The 18,957-nt window shown below is 54.9% G+C and overlaps 1 protein-coding gene and 1 non-coding gene across 6 annotated transcripts; one reads left to right on the top strand and one right to left on the bottom strand.

The window, feature by feature from the left end:
• The first annotated feature begins 395 nt into the window (after positions 1 to 395).
• FPGS (folylpolyglutamate synthase) lies at positions 396 to 18,669 on the top strand. 5 transcript variants are annotated; one of them, XM_045197084.2, is made up of 16 exons: positions 396 to 677; positions 797 to 937; positions 12,266 to 12,394; positions 12,487 to 12,540; positions 12,626 to 12,690; positions 13,816 to 13,930; positions 14,071 to 14,151; positions 14,270 to 14,331; positions 14,418 to 14,520; positions 14,786 to 14,863; positions 15,057 to 15,204; positions 15,299 to 15,388; positions 16,144 to 16,294; positions 16,437 to 16,512; positions 16,985 to 17,051; positions 17,838 to 18,669. In XM_045197084.2, the coding sequence occupies exons 2-16, from the start codon at positions 815 to 817 to the stop codon at positions 18,245 to 18,247; spliced, it is 1,752 nt and encodes a 583-aa protein (XP_045053019.2). In that variant the 5' UTR covers positions 396 to 677; positions 797 to 814; the 3' UTR covers positions 18,248 to 18,669. The 5 variants fall into 5 exon arrangements, with proteins under 5 accessions (XP_045053019.2, XP_053776382.1, XP_045053018.2 ...); XM_053920407.2 differs by lacking the exon at positions 797 to 937 and having other exon boundaries at positions 397 to 677; XM_045197083.2 differs by lacking the exon at positions 396 to 677 and having other exon boundaries at positions 684 to 937.
• On the bottom strand, positions 7,455 to 7,556 carry LOC112306625 (U6 spliceosomal RNA). The gene has a single exon (XR_002974955.2). It is a non-coding gene; the product is annotated as a U6 spliceosomal RNA (small nuclear RNA).
• Positions 18,670 to 18,957: the final 288 nt, after the last annotated feature.

The raw sequence follows: 18,957 nt of genomic DNA, 5'->3' as shown, positions 1-18,957 counted from the left end.
AGAAGGAAGGTCAGGAGTAGCGGCAGGGTGGGTCCACCTGCTTGAGCCTCCAACCCTGCTTTCATCCCAGCATGTGGAGAGAGGAGTGTGCCTCAGAACAAAAGCTCCCAGGTGGCAGGGCTATGGGGCCGTTCCCCAGGGCAATTAGAGTAGCACCTGGCACTTCCAGTACGGGAGTGAGTCAGCCAGCAATATGAGTGCAAATGGAAAAGGTCTCTACCAGCATGTTTGGACCCACCTCCAGGCCCTTGGCGTCACCCTGCAGCCAGGGAATGGGTCCGTCCTGGCTCCTTTCCGGCCCAATGATTTGCTGAAACACAGCCTCTCCACCCAGCAGGCTCAGACTCCTTAGGTCAAGAGTGCCCCTGAATCCCATCCCTCCTCCTCATGGATCTCAGCCAGGCAGGGCCAGGACAGGCGGGCTCCAACAGTGACAGAGGCCCCCTAAAGCCAGCCCCAAGGGCTGCAAGTCTCCCACGTGCCTCTCCCCTAGGGCCCCCACCTGCCTGCTCACCTTTAACCTCCACCCGGCTGTTATTTAACTCACGGAAATTCTGCACTCTGGATACCTCCAGGGAGGACGAGAGGCCCCTGGGCAGATCCCAAGAGAAGAGCAGGAACCTAAGACCTTCCCCCCTGCACACCTGTGAGGCCCTGGGCTTCCAGGTGGGAAGAAGGTGAGGTCCCCGGATATCCTCTCAACTCCCTGCCCTACCTCTGGCCCAGCTGAAGCCAGCACAGAGTGACCTTGGCTGGGTAGAGGTGGCCTGTGATCACTTTGTGCCTGCCCTGTCAGGGAGCATGAAGGTCAGGGATGAGAGGTGCCAAGTCCCTGGCTACCTCCTGGCCAGTCGCTGAGAAGCTGTGGCGGGAAGCAACCATGGAGCAGCCGCGCCTGCCTGGGGGCCCTTTCTCAGCCGCACCTGCCTCCTTCCAGGTAGGAGAACACAGTGAGTGACCTTGGGCAGGTGGCCCCCTCTCTAAGCCTCAGTCCTTTCTTTTTGTACAAGTGGGTAAATATCCCACAGGGGTCCAAGGCCATCAGCAATGGCAATAACCCCACACTTTGTGGAACCCCAAGGGGAACTGACATGGATAAGCCTCATGCTAAAGGTCCGGGGTGGTCAAGGGCTTTACAGCTCCACCTTGACCTCTGGAGACTCCATAGTAGCCCCCATCCAGTGTGGTTCTGGGGAGGCTCCTGAGGGGTGGCCTCTAGAACAGAACCAGTAGCAGGCGTGGCTGGTGACAGAGGCTACGTCCAGGGTCCCCTGTGTGTCAGGCCTGTTAGCATGGTCTGTAGACTGGATTTCATCCGACTGAGCTCTCGGGGCTGCTCCACGAAGGACTGTTAGTCTCATTTTAATAGTGATACTAATAACAACAGTAATAACGGCAACACTGATCGAGTTCTTACTCCCTGCTTGGCCCTGTGCCCACTGTCACGATCTGCCCATCACAGATCTGAAACCATATTGTCGGCATTTTATAAATCTGGTAGATGTGGTTATGAGCCGTGAAGGACTTAGCTTGTTAAAGGTCCCAAACTCTGGCACATGGGTAGGGCCCTGGCTCTGTGCTCTGGCCTCAGCACCCTCTCATTGGGCTTCATCCAACCCTCAGAGGTGGGGGCGACTGCAGGCCCCGCTTTACAGATGAAGCCACCAGGCTCAGCCAGGTCAGGAGGCTCCCCAAGGCCGGCAGCAAGGCCGGCAGCGGAAGCCTCCTAGCCCGGCTGGGGCGAAGGCTGCCTGGAACAGGGAATGGGAGCCTTGGGCTTGGCTACAAGGGCACAGGCATGGAGATGTAGGTTCACATCCCAATAGACGCTAGAAAAGTCACTTAGCCTCACCAAGCCTCGAGCACCTCCTCTGTGGAACAGGGACCACAAGAAGGTGCCTCCCTCCCTCCCTGTGCCTTCTGAGGCCCAGGCACGAATGCACCGGCTGCAGCCGCTGGCCAGCATTACCTAGGGCTGCACACCAGGCCCGGCCATGTCTCCCCAGTCCCTCTGGACACAACCTTCTGTCCAGCAGGAGAGAAGGGGTGGCCCCAGATGCCAGGGTTTGGGAACAGTGGCACCTTCAAGTTCACCTACACTTCGAGGCCCCCACACTTTGGAGGCCAGGGTCCAGGAGAGATGAGGTGAATGACCCAGCGTCACGTGGTATGGGTCCTCTCACCAGGGGAGGAAGAATTGAAGGCGGTCCCCAGGGAGTGGGGAGTATTGGCATTTCACAGGGCTCCTCACCAATAGTAGGGCTTCCCTTCAAAGTAAGAGCCAGCTGAAGGCCAGAGTTCTGCTGACCAGATGACCAGGTCACCTCATGGGGCAAAGAGCCCCAGGGTCCAAGGGTGGCCTGAGGGTGGAGTCAAGGGCCCAGTGAATGACAGTCGCTTCTCCTGTTAGGCCATTGTTGCCTCTCCTTGGAAATGGGTCCCTGAACAGAAGCTTCCTCTCAGGGTGGGTGAAGAACCAGTGAGACCGGTGCATGTAAAGGCCTCTGCACAGCAGGGACATCTAGAAAGAACCCACATTAACTGTCATTTACGGAAATCCAAGTTACAAGTGAAAAATATTATCCAGGGATTCCCCGACTCGATCAGAGAGGCTGAACCAGTGGTCACGGAAATCCAACAGAGCCGGGACTGAGCCGAGTCCTTCCTAGCTAGTTGCCTTCCCAGGTGATTCCTCTCCTTGGGCCCTCAGCTTCCTCATCTGTAAAATTGGCTCAGCACAGTGTCTGGCAAGGACGAAGCTCCATAAACCTTACCCCCAGGGAGCAGGCGCCCCAGACCGCGGCCGTCACGGAGTGGGGATAACAAACCAAAACAAACTCCTCATTTTTTCTTCCGAAACGCAGTACGACAACGTTTGGGCAGAGAAGGCTTTCACCAGCTCAGAGGGGAGGAGGAAGCAGGCCAGAGCCAGCCTTTCCATGGCCCAGCTACCACAAGGCCCCCCACCACATGCCTGGTGCCGTCCAGGGCCCCTCTTGGCCATGTACAGGAGGAGAGGAGGGGAACCACACCTGGTTCCAGGTCATTTCTGGCCCCTTGCTGGGCCTCAGTGGCCTGAACTGCTGAACAAGAGAGTTGGTCAAGCCCTGGCCAGTGTGGCTCAATTGCTTGAGCATCATCCTGTAAAGCAAAAGGTCACCAGTTCGACTCCCGGTCAGGGCACACGCCTGGGTTGTGGGTTCAGTTTCTGGTGAGGGATCCATATGGGAGGCAACCAGTTAATGTTTCTCTCTTACACTGATGTGTCTCTCCCCCTACACTCTCTCTCTTCCTCCCCCTCTCTCTAAAAAAAAAGAGTTGGTCAAGATGAGTTCTGAGGTGCAGCCACCCATTGTGGTAGGAAGTGTTCGTTCTTTTTTTAATTGTGCATATTCCCAGGGACATTTTGATAAAATCCTATCAGCACAAGGAGAACAGAAGTTGCCTTTAGCCTGGCCACCCAGAGCTAATCACAGGTACTATTTACAGAATAAATTCCCGGTTCTCTCTAAATTATAATTTTTTGAACAAAAATAGGGTCCCACTCTCCACATTGTCTCACCAATGGGGTTGTTCCCTAAACAGCCTTCTTACATTGCAATTCATAATACTCTTTTTAAAAGGTATTCATTCTGAAGTGCTAATGCAAGCACATGATTCAAAATTAAAAATATAGATACAAGGGTGGACGGCGAAAAGAAGGCAGCAAGAATGTGACATTTGAGCAGAGACCTGGAAGGACTAGGAGTCAGTCACGTGAACTTTGGGGGAAAGAATGTTTCAGGCCAGTGCAAAGGCCCTGAGGCTTTGTTAGGCCCTCACTCTGCGTGCCCTTCGGCCTCGGAGTAAGCCCTCTGGGCCTCAGTTTCCCACGAAGACTAAAAGAGTACCTTTAATGCTGCATGCTCACTAGTTGTGGACTTTCTCAAAGGTGGTGATGAGAAACGGGGAGATCAGAAGTTTGGATTTCATCCTAAGTACAACACAAGTGAACCCACTGGAGGGTTTCAAGCAGCAGAGAGACGAGATCAGATTTTCTTTAAGAATCATGGAGAGCAGTTGTAGAGTCTAGAGGCGCAGCAGCAAAGAGGCTATAAAGTAGGCCAGCACTGGTGGCTGGGACCACACTGGAGGGAGGCAGTGGGGCCGAGTGGACAGGCCTGCGGACGGTGGGGTCTGGCGTGAGGGAGAGGGAAACCCCAGGTGAGGCCCAGCCTCAGACTTGGGCAGCTGGGCAGATGGTAGAGCTGTTTTCCAAGCTGGCAAGGCCTGGGGAGGAGCAGGCTTTGGGGTGGAGATGAAAGAGAACATGGGTTATGGATCTGACCGGTTTGGATGCTGTCAGATGGTCACAGGCCATCGGTCATCAAAGAGGGACACTTGAAAGTCAGATATTGTCACAGACCTGAGACAGCAGAACCTTGGAGAGAGGTGCGAGCCCGAGACCCTCCAACGGGAACATGTTGGAGGAGGTACAGCCAACAAGGGAGGAGGAGAAGCAGGAGGGAGCGGGTCGGGAAGCCCAGAGAGCAAAGGGTAGCAGGAAGGGGGGACATCATCAACTGTGTCACCTGCCACTGGAGATGGAGCCTGTGGGTCTCTGATCATAGCTCCAATTGTTTCTGAGGTCATTTTTAGAAGTGGAATCACAGGGTCAAAGGGAGACCGGCGCTGGCTGGTGTGGCTCCTTGGGTTGAGCACTGGCCTGTGAACTAAAACATCGCCGGTTCAATTCCTGGTCAGGACACACGCCTGGGTTGCGGCCCAGGTTCCCAGTTGGGGGTGTGTGAGAGGCAGCCAATTAATGTTTCTCACACATCCATGTTTCTCTCCCTCTTTCTCCCTCCCTCCTCCTCTCTATAAACAAATAAGTTAATTAAATCTTAAAAAAAAAGGGGGGGAGACAAGTTTGTCCTTATAATAAACTGAATCCATTAACACTTTAGCAACCTGCATCAGGGTCAGCGTTGGGAGAGGCTGGCCCACCAAAGACATGCGATTCTGTCTAAGGCAGGTTTTCTTCCCCCCAGTTACAGGAAGGTGTTTCCTTGTAGGTCACTGTATGTAAATAGATATTCAGAGCTGGAGGAGTCTTTATGTACATCAGAGGTCAGAGCCCTGGAGTGGCCATCCCACAGCTACCCTCCCTAGCCTTGTGCACAGACCTGCCTGTGAGCTTGACCCTCCCCTGGTCTCCATAGAGCCCTGGGTGGACCACTCTGGAGAGTGCCGGCTCTCCGGACTGGTAGCCTTTGGAGACTTGTCCTCATTGAGATGCTCCATCCCGTGCCCCAAGATATCCCCAGAAATTGTGGGCTCATAAAGAGCTCATTTCAGCCCCGGCCAGTGTGGCTTGGTTGATTGGGAGCATTATCCTGTAGACTAAAAGGTTGCGAGTTCGATTCCCAGTCAGGGCACATACCCAGGTTGCAGGTTCGATCCACAGTTCAGGGAGCGCATGAGAAGGCAACCAATTGTTTCTCTCTCCCCCCCCCCCCCCACACACCCCTCTAAAAGCAATGAAAACAAATGTTTTTAAAAAGTCTTTGAGGGAGGATTTAAAAAGAAAAAGAGCTCATTTCAGCTCTCACCCTACTAAGGAATTGCCCAGGGTCACACAGCACATCAACGGCAGCGAGGCAGGGTGGCCAGACAGGTGGTGGTAAGGGCAGACTTTAGTGTCAGCAAATCCAGGTTGGAATCCTGGCTGTGCCACACACGGTCTGTGTCACCCTGGGTGAGATGCTTAATCTCTGGGAGCCTCCATTTCTTCACCTGCAAAGTGGGGATAATCTCTAATCCACACAATTCTCAAGAGGATGAAAAGAGACTGCAATGCCCAGTACAAGGGTAAGTGCTTGCTTAACAAGTCTTCGCTAAAAGCAACCCACCCGGAGGGCATGATGGGGCAGGAGAGGGGCAGTATCAGGCAGATCTGAATTTAGAAAGTGTACAGTGGGGCCCAGCACCATGCCTTTGCCTTTGCCAACGTGCTGTGTGACTCCAGCCTGTCTCTGAACTTCCCCTCTCTGAGCCTCGGCCTCCACTTACCCCTATAAGCAATGAGGGTGGCTCTGATCGGGGTTTGCAAATATGTATATTCCTCCATAAATGTTCTTCTTTGCTGCCCTCTCGCGCTCTGGACAGGCTGCTCCGAGAGCAGAACTTTGTCTTCTGTCCTTAGAACCCATGGTCCCCAGCATCCAGCCCAGGGTCTGGCACACAGACAATTTCTCATCAAATGAAGGAGGGAATGAATGAATGGATTAATGATACCCTTTCCCTTTGGGAAGGAAGGGGTTAAAGCTGAGTCCCTCAGCCCCTCCCTCACCTTCCACACACCTGCAGTTCAGACTCCAGGGGGTGACACTGCCTTGCCAGTCTCCCTACACCCCTGTTTTCTTTTTTCTCCAAACAATGGCTTTGTTACTACTGGGGTTTTTTTTCCCCCCTGGAGAGTGGAGATGCTGCCGTGGTGGTAACAGTGGTTCTCCTGGTGGGTGATGAGGTTGCCTTTGATTTTCTCCTTTACACATCTATTTTTCTTCTACAAACATCTCTGACTTTTCAAATAAAAACCAAGGATACAAAGGAGGCCAGGAGACCATAAAGAAAATACAGTTTTCAAAAATAAGAAAAAACTGTTCTGCCTCCTCCAAATAAAATAAACGCAACGGAAAACTACCCCAAGAATCCATTTTCCCACCTGTGTGATTGGCGAGGACCGAAGCTGACGAAAGTCTGTGTCGGCGAAGAAACAGCTGGCGCAGGCCGCACCGGGGCTGAGAGGGCAGAAGCCAGCCCCGCCCCCGGGAGGACAACGTGGCAAAATGTATGAAAGCGTCAACTGCAAATCTCCTTCTACCCAGCAGTTACACTTCTGGGAATTTATGCATCAGGTACACTCACACGTGGAAGAAATAATGAGGGTAAAGAGGGTAAAATGTTATTAATTGCAGCATTGCCTGTGATGGCAACATACTGGAAACCTGAATGTCCATCAGTAGGAGACTGGCCAAATACACAGAAGTACGTCCACGCCGAGGAGCACTGTGCAGCCTAGAATAAATTCACTAGTGAGGAAGCTCTTGACCACTCAGAATAAGGTCCGAGATATAACGCGTGTGGGGGAAGAACAATGCAGACTTGCGTGCGTGGTCTGCCATCTGGGAGCACAAACGGGAAATTTATAGATACTTGTATTTGCTTGTAAATGCACAAAATTTATCTGGAAAGATTACAAGAAATATAACTTTGCTTTTGGGGAAGGAGAATTAAGATGCTGGGACCTGGGGCAGGGGGTGGGTAAGATTTCCCTGTACATCTTTTTGTACCTCTGTCTCTTTGAATGATATAATGTGCCCAACCTGCCCAAGGCCATCGGGTAGGTCGTCAAGGCTTTGGTCACCACTTATAATCCTGCACAACTGGGGTGACACCAGACAGGACCCCTGGAATTTTCTGTGCTGTTTCCTGCCATCCGTGTCTGTGTGGGGGCCATGCTAATCTTCTCTGTAGCGTCCCAATGTTAGTATATGTGCTGCCGAAGCGAGCCCCTGCCTTCCGCGTCTGCACATCTCTTTCTGTTTTCGACTGGAGCTGAGGTCTGCAGCCCAAAGATTGCCAGAACTATAAACCCTCCCCATCTAGAGATGGCCTGGCACAGGTCAGTGGGGAGGGTTGACATGGACAGCTTTGCTCCGGATGAAGGGAAGGAAATAAGCTAAGATTCAGGAATATAGGCAAGTGGGGTTTTCCACCTCACATCAGAGGAGGGAGTCTCCCCGCTGGGATGTCATTTTGCCTGGGACCTCATTCTTGGAGGAACAGACCAAGAGTTCCAATGCGCCTTCACCCCTCGTTATATATGAATCAGTGGAGGCTGCCAATAGTCAATTCAGAAAAGGAAAACTGGTTGTACAGGACAGAAATGAGGAACAATATCTGTGGTACCCAACATGCTTTTATGCTGGACTGGAAGGTGATAAACGGACATTAGAAAAATGGGCGGAGGATGAGCGAGGCAGTTCATTGAAATGAATGTGCAAAGATGCTCAAGTCCACTGCAGCTGGGAAAATGCAGAGTGACGATGACAAGGTACACCCAGCAGTCTGGGGCACATTCTGGGAAAGGGGTGCCTCCCTCACACACACAACTGGTGAGATGCAAATGTTACAGCATTGGGGGAAAGAAAAGCAAGCGCCCTGGACCCAGCCCTCCCCGTGAAATCTCACCGCGGGATGAAAGCCCCGGCATACACTCTATCCACAGCAGCGAGACACCTAAGGTTATGTGAATACCCTGCGGCAGGCCAGGGGGGGTGCTTTATGGTACTGCCACCGCCATTGAGTTAGCAGTCCCCCTGGGGTGGGCGGGGGAACGGGGGAAGGAGGAAGGCACAGAGGCTGGGAACTAGGACTCCAGGGCCAGAGTTCAATGAACTTGATTTTATGACTTGCGCTTGTTGCCTTTATTCCTTTGCACCTCGTTTTCTTCGCTGTTAGGCTGAAACAAGGGTGATGACCAGCACCTGTTTCACAGGTGAGCGATGAGGCCGCTCCGCAGAAGTGTTTCATGCAGGGCCTGGGTGCTACTGAGCTGTTTGCTAAGTCAATGGCTTTTTGTTTTTAAGATTTTATTTACTTATTTTTAGAGAGAGGAGAAGAGAGGAGAAAGAGAGGGTGAGAAACATTGATCGGTTGCCTCTCACACGCCCCCAACTGGGGACCTGGCCTACAACCCAGGCATGTGCCCTGACTGGGAATCAAATCTTCCGGTTCACAGGCTGGTGCTCAGCCCACTGGCCACACCAGCCAGGGTTGCTAAGTCAATGTCTTGGAGGTATCCCTATCAGCTTATTGTTGAGTAAGAAATGAAGACAGAAAATATCCTCTGAGTTGACAAGGCCCAATGGATATCTAGGGGTGTCTGTGATTTCACGAACATAGAAATCTGTGGGACACATTTGGTCATTTTTATGCAGTTGCTAAATTATATACAAGTATATGCATAGAGAAGGTTTCAATAATTTAAAAAGAAAGAAAACAAGAAAGTAAAGGACCTCTTTATCTCCCATGGGGCCAGGTGGGGGCTCCCAGCAGTGCTGTGAAGAGCCCAAGCCAGCCAGTGAAGGAATCTTCCTGTTATACAACAGACCGGGGCGGGGCTGAACAACATAAAAGACCCCCCCTTTTTTCTCCGGGGGTTCCTCTCCCATACTAGGTTCGCTTTGCCTGCCACCAGAGATTGGTGAAAAGGAAAGGAATTATTTAAAAGTTATACAGACTGAAGTTCTTTAGAATACCCACAAACGCACACAGTCCTTCCTTCTCCCTCTGCCCAGTCTGGGGTACCGTATCTCAGGAAAGAAGTAGAAGTCTGTGATTCAGGCTCCTGGCACCATCCACGTGGCAAAAAGGGAGCACTTCCAAAGCCGTGTGATCCCCGAAAGGACGCGTGATCCCAGAAAGAGACACCAAATGGCTGCTGCGTCTGGGTTTAAATCCCAGCGCCAATCTTCCTCTGCAGCCCCATTCCCAGCTCCTCCCACAATTGGCCACAGCTGCCAGCATTCCTGGCAGGTGTGGCCCTGTAGTGTGGAGCCAATTATCTCCAAGCTCTTCTGGACCCCATTACAAATCCCTATTTGGGACCCAACCTCTTGGCTGCACCCTGTTACATTCCAAACACATTCTTTCAAAATCAATCTCTGATAAATAGTTACCCCAATGTTTGCACGAAGGAGGGAGAGAGGTCCTGAAATTTCATCAGCGGTTTGAAGGCCTGCCTCTCATCTGTGGGAACTTCCCCACAGGGATGTTTGCGGCCCACCCCACCCCGGTCCTTTCTCCACCTCAGCCGTAAAGAGGGAATCTCCATACTATTGTACTTTTTCCATGTTAGCAGTTGCGGCCAAGAAACTAATAGGACAAGTTCTGACCCCCACTTTAAATTTTTTTTAAAGATCTAATTGGCCTCATCAAATGATCCAGGAGTCAGGCCGCACCCCAGCCAATAAGTAGAAAGGCCCTCCACCACACCGCAATCTTCAAGTGCGAATCTGATCATGTCGTGTCTCTTAAAACCTTTCTATTGTCATCCAAACTTAATCTAAGTTCCTTGTCAGGATACCGTGTACAGAAGACAGAACTGAGGAGTAACTGGCGATCTAGCATGCAGGCACTATGGGGCAACTAGCCCCACCAGGTGGAAGTTCAGTCCTCCTGCGAGCCTAGTTCTCTCTCTCAAATCGTTTGCTTTTCACACATGGTTCCCTCCAATTTTCCTGGAAACCTGTCTTCCATCCCCACACCTCGCTGACTCCCCCTTACCCCCAGACCTCCCCCAGGATGTTGCTTTCTTCCAGGAAGACTTCCTAGGCTGCCCACGCTCGGCTAGGAACCCCAACAGCGTAGGCGTCTGATTTTTGCTCTATTGGCCCGAAGGCTGTCAGATTCGCGAGGGCCGAGACCGCACCCTGGCTGCCTGCAGCCTCTGTGTTGACTTGTGACATTTGGGGCCGGGTTTCACTGACGTCCACAGGTCATTTCATCGAACTCGGAGCTGATTCAGAGCTGGTTCTGGCTTGGAGCAGAAGCTGAGGGCTGCTGACTGGGAACGGCTATTTTGGGGGGTGCAAGTTTCTCTTAGGTGGAGGCGGCCCAAGGAGCTTGCCCCTCATAAATATGAGCGAAGGCCTCTGGCCAGGGGACTGCCCCTAATAAGGATGGCACCCGAGGATTCCCATTGGTGCCGGTGGGTTCCTTGGGCGGTGCTCATTGGCGGAGGGCGCGCTGGGGCGGGGCGGGGCTGGGCATCTCCGGCTCCAGCCCAGCGTGAGGTCGTGTGCTTCTCAACTATGCCCCGGGCGCACAGCCACCTGCGCGCCGCTCTCTTCCTGGCAGCGGTTTCTCCGCTTGGTGCAACGCCCAGGGTCGTGGGAAGGCGAGCGTGGAGCGCAAGGCCCGCGCCGCAGGAGCCCGGCATGGAGTATCAGGTATCCAGCAGGCAGGCTGGCGGTCGCGCGATGACACGTGGGCCAGACCTGAGCCACACTGCATCCGGAGGCGCCAGCCGAGGAGGGGACCAAGAACCCCGAGGCTGGGGAGCTCGGGTGGGGTGGGGGGGTGGACATCCTGGAGTCTGGACTTGGGGCGGGGACCAGGAAGTTGGGCCTGGGAGCCCGGATCTGGAAATTCTGAAGCTGAAGTGTCCCGCGTTAGAGTTGGAAAGGGCGCTGGGTGATGGGATCAAGAGTCCAGTGGCTCCGCTGGGGTTCTGGTGTTCCATAGACTCTGCAGTCAGGGATCAGGGGCAGTGGGGTGGGAGCGGGACGGGGGCGGGGCAAGAATTAGGAAAACAGGCAAGTTCCGCCTGGCTCTGTGCCAGGGGCCAGCCGCTAGATGGCAGGCGGAATCAGTTTGATGGGGTGGTGCCTCCAACCAACCCTTGAGGTCGTGAGGGGAGATAAACAGTACTCCCACTCTTATCCCCAGGGCGGACCCTGGGAAGCTGACCTACCTTCCTCGCTGGCGGGGTGACCCGGGGCACACCCTTTCTCCCTACCAGCCTCCTTCTCTCCCGTCTGGTGACTTCAGGCAGCTCTTCTCCTCTTTTGGTGGGGGAGCACAAGAGTGCCAATGTATTCTTTTTGGAGCCATGAACACAAAAAATCCCTGCAGGCCAAAAAAACACCTTTTTTGCAGAATTTAAACAACCATCATCTTATCTCAGTATGGGAAAACCACCCGTCCCTTAATAGTTTAGAAAGTATTTCAATACCTCGTATTCTAGAGCTCTACTCCTGGTCAGGGTGTAGAGTCCCAACCGTCAGGGTTAGGCATGGAAGACTTTAGGAATTCCTGGTGCTAATTTCTCCAGTTCTAAGAACCCCAACCTTCTGTGGTTCTGGCCCCGCCCTAGCTGGGGCCCAATGTAGTGGTGGACCCCATTGGAGGGAATGAGAGCAAAGGCCCCAGGGATGCAGCCTGGGGAGCCCTAACCAGAAGCAAGGCTAATTCCATTAGTCTTGTTACCTGCTTAGTCTGGCACTCCCTGGGTGGGGCTGAGCTGCCCCAGGCTCCCATTTCTGCCAGAGCAACGATGATGCCGCTTCTCTCTCACTGCAGTCTAATCTCTAGGATGGCGCAGCAGGGCTGGCACAGCAGGCTGGTGCCCTGGCCTGGCCACTGGTGCGCTGGGTGCTTCTGACCCTGTGGGTGCCTAGTGAGCCTTAACTTGCTATCTGGGGACTGTGTTTGACAGGATGCTGTGCGCACACTCAATACCCTGCAGACCAATGCCAGCTACCTGGAGCAGGTGAAGCGCCAGCGGGGTGATCCCCAGACACAGATGGAAGCCATGAAGCTGTACTTGGCACAGAGCGGGCTTCAGGTAAAGTGGGCAGGGCTTGTGACCTCCCCATCCCCAACACTCCTGTTTGTGAGTCTTGTTGCTGACTTGGGGACCTTGTCTGTCTGCCCCAGGTGGAGGACTTGGACCAGCTGAACATCATCCATGTCACTGGGACGAAGGGGAAGGTGAAGGACAGGACCCAGGGGAAGGGTATCCACTTGGTGGGGTGGGGGTGGAAGGGACTTCCCAGACAAGAACTTTCTTTTCTAGGGTTCCACGTGTGCCTTCACTGAACGTATCCTCCGAAACTATGGCCTGAAGACTGGATTCTTTAGGTACTGAGGTGTGGGGGGATGTGGTATCTCTTAGCTCTCTGGGGAGCTGTGGGACCAGCCGACACCTCACAGCCAGGGTCACCCCTCAAAGCTCAGCTGCTTCCCTCTCTGCCCAGTTTTTATTCATTTGACAAGCATTTAATCAGTGCTCATCACAATGGCTCAAGTTTACCACAGTCTTTCATTTTCATAATGAAAACAATTGGGGGAGGGTGGCAGTAACCTGAATGTATAAACTAAATACTGCTAGAATAGTCACCTGTCTCTTTGTTAACTTGAATTCCATATACAATTTCTAGGTCACATAGGAATGTTTATCAATTAGGATGCCTTCGCAGTAAGGAGCGGAGAACCTGGCTTGTGAGGGCTTGCAGGATAAGGGTGGTTTATGACGTGCGTGCTGCCTCCTGATCGGGCAGCACAGGGGTCCCTCCCCTTTGCTGACCTCAGTTGCTGCTTTGTCCTCAAGCCAGAGCTCCCTCGTGGCTGCACTCGGGCACCTAGACTCGCGCCAGAAGTTGGGCAAGGGCGGGTGGCGGTGGGGAAGACGATGGGCTCCTCTTCCCTAGGTTGCTCATGCCTCTCCTTAGCTGCTCACCTGTAAAGCAGTGGGCTTCACCTGCTGGTTAATTAGTCCTGGGGGTTGGGGCATTTGAGATTTTTGTCGCCTCCTCTGTAACCAGTTCCTTCAAGTGACCTCTGAGCATCTGAAACCAGCTCACCGAGGTCCTTGCAGGCCATTGTGTTTTCCCTGACCAGCTGCTTGTTCAAAATAAAGAAAGAGAAGGACTCATAACATGAGGGGGTCTTTCTCAAGTAAACTCTTGGGTAAAAGCCCACCGAGCCTTTGACCTGAGCCTATGAAGCCTTGTGGGCCAACCCGGGGATGCACGGAAGGGCGGGGGCACAGGGAACTACCGAGGGACTCGGGAGAGGTGAGACGGGTCAGTGGCATCAGCTCTGCCGGGACCTGGCGGCCCAGGTGAAGAGCTAGGACTCTCTTGAGGGCAGGGGGAAGCCCCTGAGCGTTTTCAGCAGGACAGTGACATGATCACATCTGTGGGGCTGTTGGGAGGCCTGGGGGGCAGGAGCAGGGAGACTTGATAACCTCAGGCCTCCCGGCAGCTCTCCCCACCTGGTGCAGGTACGCGAGCGGATCCGAATCAACGGGCAGCCCATCAGCCCTGAGCTCTTCACCAAGCACTTCTGGCGCCTCTATCATCGCCTGGAGGAGACCAAGGTTTCCATGCGGGAGGGCTGCTGCTGGTGGTGGGGTGGCAGGGAAGGGGCTGCTGGGGTGGGTGAATGGACCCTGGAGGAGCCGCCCGCCCCAGGCAGAGGCCACAGGGGCCCCAGGCTCTGACATGTTCACACCCACAGGACAGCAGCAGCCGTGTCTCCATGCCCAGCTACTTCCGTTTCCTAACACTTATGGCTTTCCATGTCTTCCTCCAAGAGAAGGTGCATGCCCACTCCCCAGAGCCCTGTGTCCAAGGCCGTGGGGATACACAGGCTGGGGGCTCACATGTGGCATCCGGGTGCCCATGCACCTCCCGCCATGCCCTCTGATTCTCCGCAGGTGGACCTGGCCGTGGTGGAAGTGGGCATTGGTGGGGCTTATGACTGCACTAACATTGTCAGGTGAGGGTGCCTGCGTGGGGAGAGGGATGGCGGCCATGAGCCCGGGTGTCCCAGGGCAGGGGCGTCATGGCGCTTGTGTTCTGCAGGAAGCCTGTGGTGTGTGGGGTCTCCTCTCTTGGCATCGACCACACCAGCCTTCTGGGGGACACCATGGAGAAGATTGCGTGGCAGAAGGGGGGCATCTTCAAGGTGACCAGGCGGCCCCAGGCTCTCCATGTACCTCCCACCCTCATGGCTCAGGGAAATGGGGCTGGGGCGGGGTCCTTTGTACCCAATGCAGGAGAGGTCTTGGGCGTCAGTGGGGTCTGGGCGCTTGTCTCAGCTCTGCATGTGCCTGGAGCAAGTTAAGCTTCATTTGCAGCTTTAGTCTCCACATGGAAGAGTTCCCATAGGGCTGTGGGGGCAGAGGTGGAGGACCCTCGGCAGCGCGTCTCACTCTCTCGGCCCTCCACAGCACGGCGTCCCCGCCTTCACCGTGCTCCAGCCGGAAGGTCCCCTGGCAGTGCTGAAGGAGCGCTCTGAGCAGATCTCAGTGAGTCTGACCGGAAGGGCTGGGAGCCGCTCTATCCTTTTGGACTTCAGTTTGCTCCTCTGTTCAGCGAGGGCCAGCTGCTCGTCCAGCCGGGGCACATCTTGGTTCTAGGAGCAGAGCTTGGTGGGTTCTGGTTGGGGGGGAAGGAAGGAAGGGCTGATGACATCAGGAAGAGCTCCTGACTCCTCGGCAGTGTCCCCTCTACCTGTGTCCACCGCTGGAAGCCCTGGAGGAAGGAGGGCCGCCGCTGACCCTGGGCCTGGAGGGAGAACACCAGCGGTCCAATGCCGCCTTGGCCTTGCAGCTGGCCCGCTGCTGGCTGCAGCAAAAGGACCACCAAGGTAAGTGGGCAGGGCTGGTGGGCCGGGGACATGAGGAGCATGCCTCTGAGGGTTCTGAGAACACTCGGTCTCACACAGTCCCCCTGCCCCCCAGGCATCGGGGAGCTGAAAGCATTCAGGCCAAACCCCCTGGGTCAGCTGCCTCTGGCGCCTGTGTTCCAGCCCACATCCCACATGCGGCTCGGTGAGTTAGTCTCTCCTGCCCAGCCATGTCCCTCCAGGTGTTCCTTTCAGTTTCCTCTTTGAGGGGTGCTGGCAACTTGATAGGGTGCCCAAGAGAAAGGACCCCGAAGTCAGTAAGCTTCCCTGACTTGGAGTTCAGGAAGTCTCTGTGAGCCTCAGTCTCCCCACCTGCCAAATGAGATGATTATGGGACCCGCTGTGAGGTGACATCACCAAGGGACTGAGCCGAGAGCCTGGCAGGTCGGGGATCGAGTGCCCGACCCGGGTGGCTGCCGTTGCTGTCACTCTTGTTTTCTTCATCATTGTCAGAAGGCCACGAGGTCCTTGGGAATAATGATGCTGTCAGACTTCTTGCTTCCCCCAAGCTGCCAGCACATAGTAGGTGCTCATGGCTGTCAGGCGGCTTCAGCAAATGGTTCCAGTGTGCCCACCATGTGCCAGGCCCTGTGTCAAGGCCACAAAGCAGCCCAGGAGCCAGGCAGATCTTGGATGACATCCCAGCTCCAAATCATTTGCTCCCTTACCTAATCTCTCTGAGCTAAGGGCTGCCTCGAAGATTCCACCAGATGAGGCAGCAGAAGAGCTTATCCCACTGACTGGCACCCAGTCATGGGCTCCTGGGCTGATCAGCTCCTCAGAGCACCCAGATGGGGGCGCTGAGGGTGGGTTATGTGTGTGAGTCTAGGGATTGGGGAGAGGATATGGGAGGGCCTCCCCATAGCAATGGCTAGGAGCTGCCTTGGCCCCCACCCCCAGGGCTTCAAGGCACGGAGTGGCTGGGCCGGACTCAGGTGCTACGGCGTGGGTCCCTCACCTGGTACCTGGATGGCGCGCACACCTGCAGCAGTGTGCAAGCCTGTGTGCGCTGGTTCAGACAGGCGCTGCACCGCCTGGAGAAGCCCAGCAAGTGAGCTTGGGACAGGGTGGAATCGGGAAGGGAGGGGCCTCGGGGAAGGATGGGGCAGGATCAGCTTCCCCTAGGGAAGAGGGAAGTTTCTGGAGGAAGGGTGGGAGGTATGCTCTTACCCGCCTCCTCACTCCTCTAGCAGGGGGCCTGAAGTCTGTGTCTTGCTCTTCAACTCCACTGGGGACCGGGATGCCGCCGCCCTGCTAAAGCTGCTGCAGGTGAGAGGCTGGCTGGTGGCTAGGTGACAGGCAGCCCCGTCCTGTTCAGGCTGTGTGACAGGCCTCTACCCCCAGTGGTGCCTTCATCCTGGAACCTCCTTTCCTCAGTTGTAGAATGGGGCTCATTGCTGGATTTGGAGCCTGCTCAGTGGCTGGGTGACTTTAAGCTGTACCCCTGCCCCAAGCCTCTGTTTCCCCATCTATATAGTGGGCTGCCCGGAGCACAGGACAGGCAGGGGGCAGATGGTAGCTCCTAGCCGTTGGAGGTAGCTAGATGGTAGATGGGCGTGGTAGATGGGCGGGGGGTGGGGGCTGAAGTGCTGCGGCTGGGTTTATGCAGTGTCATGCCAGTGGGGGGATCTCCAGAGATGGGGATGTGTATGTGGGCCCCAGGGTGCCGTGTGGAGGACGGGGTGCAGGGGGGGCATCCGCTCAGGGCTCTGACACCCAGCTTTACCCCTTGGCCTTCTAGCCCTGCCGGTTTGACTACGCTGTTTTCTGCCCTAACCTGACAGAGGTGTCGCCCGTGGACAACGCAGGTGAGAGGTGACAGGCGTGGTTCCTTGTGGTGGGCAGGGTGTGGGGGCCCCTGAGGGGTCGGCTCTGTGGGTGACTGTGCGGCCTTCTGAACTGGAAGTTGAGGGTAGGACTAGGTTTGTACTGTTGGGTAAATATCCTTTGGTGTGTTTTGAGTTTTGCATGTGCCTGTAATACTAAAACAATTATTGGGGAAAAGTTTTCAAAATGCAAGTTAAACCTACTGATGATTTCTTAAAATCAGTTTAGTGGGTTTCAACCAGCATATTTTATTTGCAATGGAATAGAATAGACAGTGTCTGTGTCTTGCACAAAGTAGGGTCGGCACTGTGTCACGAAGCTTCTGCTCCAGATATTTATACGCACGTCTGTGAGTACCGGGCTGCCACTGCAAAATGTGTTTTTTTCTGTGGGTCCCATTCACAAAAATTTGAAATGGTATGAAAAATATAGCTCCCCAGGCCCCACATCAGACTGTCTGGGGAGAGTCCAGGGGTCTGTGTTTCCAGAAATGCTTCTGCACGCCCAGCGATGGACTTTGTCCATTTTACAGATGAAGGCACTGAGGCTAGGGTTGGGGGGTTATACTCAGGGGCCAGAGCCCCGTCTTTGAAGCTGAACTGCCTGGCTTGGCATGTCGGCAGCTCAGAGACAACGGCAAGTCTGAGCCTCACCTTCATAGCATTCACTGAGGGCTGACGGCGTGTGTAAAGGGCCTGAATTAAGTGGGTGTCCGCAGCGTGCCTGCTCTTCCTCCTCACTGACGTGCGCATCCCTGTGTCCTGCAGACCAGCAGAACTTCACCGTGACCCTGGACCAGGTGTTGCTCCGCTGTTTGGAGCACCAGCAGCACTGGAGCCGCCTGCATGAGGAGCAGGCCAGCCCCGACCTCTGGGGAACCCCCAGCCTGGAGCCTGCAGGGCCCCAGTCCCTGCTGCTGGCACCCCGCCCACCCCACACCCACAGCACCAGCTCCCTCGTCTTCAGCTGCATCTCCCACGCTTTGCAGTGGATCAGCCAGGGCCGGGACCCTGTCTTTCAGACACCCAGTCCTGCACAGGGCCTTCTCGCACACCCTGTGGCAGACAGCGGGGCCAGAGTACTCCGCCAGGCCGCTGCCATCCATGTACTGGTCACAGGGAGCCTGCACCTGGTGGGTGGTGTCCTGAAGCTGCTGGAGCCCTCCCTGTCCCAGTAGCCGAGGCAGTGGGGCTGGGGGTGGGGCCTCCCACACCTGCCCTGCGTCTGTCTCCATGGACTCCTGTATTATTAGGCACCTTTGGTTTCCTGCCTTCCTAAGTCTTTCCGGGCTGCCCCAGGGACCCAGGCTCTGGGCAGAGTGGATGGCTGGTGGGTGGGAGGCTGAGATCAAACATGCTGTCTCTGAGCCTATGGTGCGCTTGGCCTCTCCTTCCTCCCTGCTGAGGCAGCCAGGGGCCTCCCCATTTCTCCTGTTGGAGTGGTAGGCTTGACACTGGCCCTGCCTGTCTCCCTCCTACCCAGACTACGCCCTGGCCAGGCCTAGGTTCCTGCCAGGTGTGGGTCCATAGGGTTCCTCCTCTCAGTGGCCTTCTGGAAAAGGAAAGGGTCCGTGCCTGGGGATCGGGCGGCTGGATTAAATTAAAGTCTTTATCTTTTTAAAAAAAATTGAAAAGCAAAAGTGTTTGATTTAACCTTTGACCTCCAGTTCCCTCTGCAGACAATAGGGGGGTGGGGACTGTAGTAGTGCAGGAACTAGATTGTGTAGGAGCCCAGATGTGTGGCCTGGGACCTTCCGAGCCTCGGGTGGCCCGTCTGTGAAATGAGAAAACTAGCCTGATGTCTGTTGACTACGCACGAGGCACCGCTTTGCAGACCCTCCTGCGGAGACCCTGGGATCGAGAATTCTCCTACCTGATTTACCGACTG

Source organism: Desmodus rotundus, chromosome 1 (genome assembly GCF_022682495.2).
Source record: "Desmodus rotundus isolate HL8 chromosome 1, HLdesRot8A.1, whole genome shotgun sequence".
Classification (NCBI taxonomy): Eukaryota; Metazoa; Chordata; class Mammalia; order Chiroptera; family Phyllostomidae; genus Desmodus; species Desmodus rotundus.
Note: the sequence above shows the minus strand (reverse complement) of the source record. Positions and strands in the feature narration are given on the sequence as shown.

Excerpts from the sequence above, each read along its gene's own strand:
- FPGS (XM_024562401.4), top strand. The coding sequence starts at position 10,860 with ATGCCCCGGGCGCACAGCCACCTGCGCGCCGCTCTCTTCCTGGCAGCG. Across the intron at positions 10,998-12,265 it reads AGCCCGGCATGGAGTATCAG|GATGCTGTGCGCACACTCAA; the intron begins GTATCCAGCAGG and ends TGTGTTTGACAG. Across the intron at positions 12,691-13,815 it reads CTGAAGACTGGATTCTTTAG|CTCTCCCCACCTGGTGCAGG; the intron begins GTACTGAGGTGT and ends GCCTCCCGGCAG.